This window comes from Impatiens glandulifera, chromosome 1 (genome assembly GCF_907164915.1).
Source record: "Impatiens glandulifera chromosome 1, dImpGla2.1, whole genome shotgun sequence".
NCBI lineage: Eukaryota > Viridiplantae > Streptophyta > Magnoliopsida > Ericales > Balsaminaceae > Impatiens > Impatiens glandulifera.
The window spans coordinates 96,006,915-96,014,489 of record NC_061862.1 but is presented as its reverse complement, the minus strand read 5'-3'; the positions used below and the strand labels follow the sequence as shown (position 1 = coordinate 96,014,489).

Below are 7,575 nucleotides of genomic sequence, written 5' to 3'. Positions count from 1 at the left end.
ACAAAACGAAATAAGAACCAATGACAAAACCCTGTACAAGGGGCATTTTGTAAAAAAAATGTATTGCTATTTAAATACAACCCTTTTTTTATAAAAAGGAGGGGTAAAAAAAGAGAGGATTAACTCTATCAAAAGAGATGTGTTAAAAAAACGACAGGTGCAACATTTCGTCAACTATCATTGATAGTAAAAAGTTGTCATTGCGAGAATCTTGACTTGAGGAATAGTCAAGAAAAGGAAATCAACGGAATAAATATTAACAAGGAATCTTGACTTCTAAACAATGCTAAAGATTTGATTGACATAAAGGAAGTCAATTTGAACATTTGATCGGTAAAGAGGAGACAAGGAATAAATTAACGTGAAGAGCGTTAAGAAAAGAATCTTAACTCATTAAAAGACAGACAAGATTTGATTGACAAAACACTCGTTAATTAGAAAATATCTTGACAAAACTAAAACCATCAAGATTTGATTGAAATAAAAATCGTCAATTATGAAATATCTTGACAAAACTAAAACCATCAAGATTTAATTAACAATCGTCAATTATGAAATATCTTGACAAAACTAAAACCATTAAGATTTGATTCATATAATATCGTCAATTAAGAAATATCTTGACAAAATAAAACCATCAAGAATTGAATGACATAACAATCGTCAATTAGGAAATATCTTGACAAAACTAAACCATCAAGATTTGATTGACATAATAATCGTCAATTATGTAATATCTTGACAAAACTAAAACTATCAATATTTGATTGACATAACAATCGTCAATTAAGAAATATTTTGACAAAACTAAAATCATCAAGATTTGATTGACATAACAATCGTCAATTATGTTATCTTGACAAAACTAAAACCATCGAGATTTGATTGACATAACAATCATCAATTATGAATAATCTTGAAAAAAAACAAAAACTTTCAAGATTTGATCTACAAAACAATCGTCAATTAGAAAATATTTTAACAAACGAAATACTATCAAAATTTGATTGACAAAACAATTGTTAGTTAAGAAATATCTTGATAAATCAAAGACCGTCGAGAAGTGATTGGTGTAGAAAGCGTCAATTAGGAAAAATCTTGACTTTTTAAAAATCGTCAAAAATTGATCAACTTAAAAACATTGATTAAAAAAGGCAAATAAGATAATTAACGTAAACAACGTTAATAAAAAATGAAAAAGAATAACTCACACCTCATAATAAAATATAAGACCAAAAGTTTTGCAAGATTAAAGGTTAGACCAAAACCTAGATGGAATGGAAGGTTACCCTAAACTCTAATGGAGTAAACGAACATTCTAAAAAACCGAAATCGAATAAAAATGATACCATAAACTCTAAAAATGAGTAAAATGATATCAAAAACCCTGAAAGAGTAAAATGTTTACCCTCTTTATTCAGGCGAGAGATATATAGATCTTTTAAAATCATGATACACAAGTCTTTCATGAGGAATGTCAAATTTGATCTACTAACTATTTTAAAAATAAAATAAGTCCGAATAAATTAAAAATTATAGTGAATAAATTAAAAATTGTAGTGAAGTGTTTATTAGTTAAAATCAGACATTTAATTTCCAAAATAAAAACATTTTTCAAACACTGAGTAAGAGAAATATTACACCTAAATACCTAAATGTTAGGTTCCCAATTTAAATATAAATAAAATAATTTTGGGCTATTTTAAAATAAATTAAAAACGAAACAAATATAAAATTAAAGTTAAAAAATAATATACTAAATATGATATATATTTCACACTAATTTAATTTATATTTGTTTTACAGATTAAAAAATATTATATATAAATAATAATAAAGACAGAAAAAGAATGGAAAAGATAAAAGAATGGAGATGAAGAAAAAAGAAGAAGGGAAAAGAAGAAGGCGAGGATGAGAGAAAAATTGTGGGGTCGGGAAAAGAAGAGGAGAAGAAAGAAGATAAGAAGATAAGAAGAAAGATGGCGGAAGAAAAAAATAACAAATATGTAAAAAATCGATAAAAAGAATGTGTTCAAGTATGATTTAAATTCTGAAATTTCAATATCTTTTAATTAATGATTAAAAAGTTTGAAATATTAAAATTGGCAAAAAAAAATAAAAAAGTAAAGACAGTTGTTTTGACAGACACAGAGGAATAAGCGCGATAGTGTATTCCTTAGTGTAATCAAGCCTCAAACGAAATCAAATCTCTAAAATGCATTTAACTATGCAAAATATTTTTTTAATTTTAAAAAAATTAGGTGGCGACTTTATAATTTAAATGGTCAATTTCCGATTTATTTAATAAAATTAAAATATTTTTTAAAACAAATTAATGAATAAAAAGATTATTAAAAAATTTAAAGTATATAGTCGGGAGATTTCGAAACGTTACAATAATGGACATATATATAATATATAATTATAAATTATAAAATAATTAATACAAATAAAATAATTGATATATATATATATATATTAAATTAATTATTTATTAAGCAAATTCTAGTGAATGAAAAAATATAAAAGTTGAAATTTTAATTTAAAAAAAAAGTTAAAATATGAAAATAGAATTATATATATAAATATATATTTAAAAAAAATAAAAATAAAATAAAAAGACTTCATCTATTATTTCTTAAATTTTATAATTAATAACACATTAATTACTTTTTTAATATATATTTTTTTTTATTAAATAAGAAAAACATAGTTAGAGAAAAGACATTTTGATATAACCTACACTTAATTAGATTTTTTTTTTAAAAAAAACTTGGTTAGATCTTAACTAAATATCTAAATTAATATCCCGCCAAATTGGAACCATCTAGAATTAATTATTATTATTATTATAAAAGTTAGGTATACAACTTATTCAAATTGAACTTTCGTTCATTACTCTCAATTGTCTCAAAACCCCAAAGTCAAAACAAAAAAGTCTCAATTGTGGATTTATTTGTGTTCTATTGAAATTTTGAGTTGAGATTTAGATATTTTAAAATTTAGTATTTTGTCTTAATTAGATCATTTATGAAAATTATACAATAAAAATAAAATTTGAGGGTGGCCGGTTTTATTTTCATTTATATGAAATATATAATTGAATTTGTTAGAAATTTTAAAAGTGGAAAATAGATGAATAAAGAGACTGATAAATTATGCTACAAAATATTTTTTAATTATTTTTTAACAACTATGTTCTGTCTTCGGAATGATGGTGATAACCTTACATGTTTATTACTCTATATTAATAATATCATGTTTACTGATACCACTTCACAGGCCAATATCACTAACAGTAAGAAACTCATTGACCCTATAAAAGATCTTCTAAAGGCAAGTTTTTTAGGACTCAAAATCGCACAAAATGTCAAAGTACTTTATTTAAGCCAAATAAAATATTTATTTCAAATAAAAAATAAATCTAAAGTACAATATTTCTATATAGGTATTGGAACGGCTAGGAGTGGGTTAGCCCTGTGCAGAGTGATGCCAAATTTCTCTTCCACGTCCAAGTTCTCCGGTTTAACATCACCATCATTCTTCCAGTCAAATGAATTAATTAATGATCCCAACATTGTCAAAAGGATTCTCATTGCCATGGATAATCCCGGGCAAATCCTCCGTCCAGCTCCAAAAGGAATCAATTCAAAGTCTTGACCACGGAGATCAATTTTTGAATCTATAAACCTCTCAGGCTTAAATTCCATGGGGCTTTCCCAGATATCGGGGTCTCGACCTATTGCCCAAACGTTAACCAACACTTGTGCTCCCTTTGGGATTGTGTAACCACATAAATCAACTTCTGTATAAACTTGGCGAGGGATAAGAAACGGGGCTGGCGGGTGCATTCTCATAGTTTCCTTTATAATCGCTTGCAGATAGGGTAATTTGTCAATATCTGACTCCTCTACTTGTTTACCATCACAAACATTTTGTTTAAGCTCATTTTTCGCATTTTTCATGCATGTTGGGTGTCGTAATAATTCTGTCATTGCCCACTCAAGGGTGCTTGAGGTAGTATCTGTTCCAGCAACAAAAAAATCCTGTAATATTGTAAAGTTTTCATTATAACATAAAATAAAATGAATTGTTTTAATTTTTTATACCAATACATAGTAGTATAAAGATGTATGTTCAATTTTCGGATTTATTACTAGATATATTAATAGTATATTATTACATCCTTATTACTATTTTTTTAAATCGATAAAATATTTTGTATTATCTAAATATTTGGTAATATTTACAGCAAATATAAGATGAAATAAGAACTTTAAAAATAATCTGATAATTATTATTAAAAAATAAATAATTTACTGATTAATATGTTGGGGAACAATATGAAAAAAAGGTTATTATTTGAACTGATGATCAAGGTTCTCCAAACAAAATTTATTAATGAATAATTAAATAATATATATAATTAAATAATATATATATATATATATATATATATATATATATATATATATATATATATATATATATATATATATATATATATATATATATATTAGAGATGGACAAATAATCAGACTAAATTGAAAAGAATCAAATTAACAGTTTATTGTATTAATCTAAAATGGCTTTCAAAAATAATATAATACCATGAAAATATTTATTCAGATTGGATTCAATTAAATCTTACATTTTCTGTTTATTTTCTATTTTATTCCTTAAATTTAATTCACAAATACTTCAAACATCTCATCAAGTTTATTTCTATGATTAAAATCTTTTTCGTAGAGTTTTGGTATTTTTCATCTAAATAATTAATTTTTCACAAAATAAATTTTCATTTTACCTATTTTATTTTATGTATTTTTAATATTATCTTCCAAAATCATAATTTCCTTTTAAATCAAAACATATTTTTAAGTGAGAATCGAATCAAAACTATTTAATTTCTTAAGAATTTATAAATTTTTTTATTTATTTATTAAGCTATTATCCTCTCACAAAATAATAGATATCTAATAAATAAAATAAACAAGCGGTGTAAAACAAGTGGATAAAGAGAGATTACCAACCATACACATTTGCACTAACTGATCTTTGTTGATTTCGTTGGTATCCTCTTGAGAAATTTTGAGAAGCACATCCATCGCGTCGTTTTTGGGAATATCCTTCAAAAAGGTTTTCATTACCATTTTCTTGTCAATCATTTGACCGAATAATGTCGATAACTTCAAGAAATATAATGACATACGCCCACGTATTCTCTGGGGATCGATGGCACGTAACGCCGGAAAATAGTCAACCATATTGGGTTTTCCGGCCTCTAACATAATGTTCAAAACCAATTCCTTGAAGTCACGAGACCCGTCCATTTCGGAATCGGCCAAATCAACCGAGAAAAGGGTGTTGGACAACACATTCAACGATGTTCGGAAGGCTGCCCGACCTACGTTCACAGTCTTTCCTTCGTGACAACATTTTCGGATGTATGTCAAGAGCTCCTCCACCTTCCTACGTCGGTCATGTTGTGTGGAATCAAGAACTCGGCTGGAGAATATATGGGTGTAAGAGAGCCTTCTCAAGCTCCTCCAACGGTCGTTTATGGGTTGAAAAATAATAGAGAGCTTGTGTGCATCGCATGCATGAACAGCGTCCGGGATGAACTTGTTGGAAAAGGAAGTATCCTGTTTTTGCATGACTTCTTGCGCCATTGTGGGTGATGAAATTACTATGGTAGTCATTTGACCTAACTTAATGGACATAATTGGACCATATGTTTGGGCCAATCGTGTTAGGGACCGGTGGGGCATGTTTCCTAGCTGAAAGAAGTTACCGATGATCGGCAACGAGATTGGGCCCGGTGGGAGCCGTTGGGTCGTTCGACCTCGCCGGACGAGTGCGAGGAGTTGAAGCAACGCCAAAGGAAGAAGGAAATAGAAAAACCCTTTCAAAAGTTCCATTTGTTATCTCTCTAAATTCAACCTCCTCTATTGTATATAATAAAAGTTATGAAGACTTAAGGAATGTACATTTATAAACAAAGGAGGCCACATGTGGTGACTATATTATTTTCTATTGGAGCTTATTTGATCTTGTTATTTTTTATATAGATATTAATTTTGGAATTTTGTCTAAAAAAATGTTTTATAAAATAAATAAAATATATTGTTTGAGTGTTTAATTAGTTTAATTATTATAATGTCTTATGTATTTTAAATTTAATAAAAATAAAATGAGTTTATTTTAATATTTAAGTTAATAAAATGAGTAATTTAATGGTTAAATAGATAATAATATTATAAAATTTAAAAATCTAAAAAATTAGGTAAAATATATAAAAAAATAAAAATAAAAATCATATCAAACAGAGTTTTGAAGCTTGTTTCATGTTAATTATTTCAGAATTGGTTGGGTTTATAATTTTTTAATTTTTGAAAAAATCAATATTAATTCAAATATCAATTTATTCCTCTTTTATTAATTATTTTTTTAAATTTATTAATTAAAATATTAAAATACTCTTTATTTAAAAAATAAAATTTATTTTATTATTATATATTAATACATTTTAAATTATTTTATCAAAAAGTGCATATCTATGTAAAATTATCACTGAATAATTTTTAAATAAAACAAATTTATTTAAATAAATCCAACCCTAACAAACACTAAAATAATTAACATGAAACAAACTCCAAAACTCTTTTGATAATATGGGTTTTTACTCTTTCATGGGTTTTATCAAGTCTTATTTAATGAAAAAAAATGTTATTTATATTTTTAAATTGTTGAATAATAATTTTTATATTTAAAATTTATAAAAATAAAATAAATATATATTTTTTATTTTATTTAATGAATTAAAAAATTGATGGTTGAAAAAAAAAATAGAGATAGACAGATTTTTGAATAAAAATTCCAAGAATAAAAAACTCACATCATATTAGCTATAAATTTTTGGGAAAATTAATTTTACCTATTTATCTATGTATATTATAATAAAAATAAGTTTTTGTGCTTCTCTATATATATAAGATATGCTAGTTGAAACGATTCTTTTTAAAATTATAATAATCGCTAATCAAAATTGATAGTACTTATCATTATAATATTAGCAACTTGCTATATCATAATTGAATGTTTGACTTTTGGTTGATTCCATATCATATTTATAGTTGAATGTTTGACTTTTGGTTGATTCGAAATCATATTTATAATAATTTACTAATTATGAAGGTGGTGAGACATGCTAACATTAACGGCTGTTGTATACAAGAAAGATTGCGTATCACCTCCTAACAATAACTCAATTAATCAATTACTAAACTGGCTGTAACCTTATTTTTATAAATTTTAAATAAGAAAACCAAATTATAATAGTTAAAGCAATTTAAAAGATCATCAAATAAAAGGAACAAAAAAATTATAAAATTAAAATGGTAAAAAAATAAGAAAAACAACTACAGAGAAATTTATAACATTAATTAATATAACTTAAACGTGAAATATATTAATTAGTTAATTCATTTGGTTAGATGGGATAAAGTAAAGAAGTTTAAAGATCAAGAGGGTTTGGGTATACGTGACTTGATTTCGTTTAACAAAGCTCTTTTA

At 25.5% G+C, this 7,575-nt stretch overlaps 1 protein-coding gene across 1 annotated transcript; it reads right to left on the bottom strand.

Annotated features, from left to right (window-relative positions):
• Window positions 1–3,358: 3,358 nt before the first annotated feature.
• Window positions 3,359–5,980, bottom strand: LOC124922397 (geraniol 8-hydroxylase-like). Its single transcript, XM_047463130.1, has 2 exons — window positions 5,034–5,980; window positions 3,359–4,046 (listed from the first exon to the last, which is right to left on the bottom strand). The coding sequence occupies exons 1-2, from the start codon at window positions 5,919–5,921 to the stop codon at window positions 3,441–3,443; spliced, it is 1,494 nt and encodes a 497-aa protein (XP_047319086.1). The 5' UTR covers window positions 5,922–5,980; the 3' UTR covers window positions 3,359–3,440.
• Window positions 5,981–7,575: the final 1,595 nt, after the last annotated feature.

Excerpts from the sequence above, each read along its gene's own strand:
- LOC124922397 (XM_047463130.1), bottom strand. The coding sequence starts at position 5,921 with ATGGAACTTTTGAAAGGGTTTTTCTATTTCCTTCTTCCTTTGGCGTTG. Across the intron at positions 4,047-5,033 it reads AGTTAGTGCAAATGTGTATG|GATTTTTTTGTTGCTGGAAC; the intron begins GTTGGTAATCTC and ends ACAATATTACAG.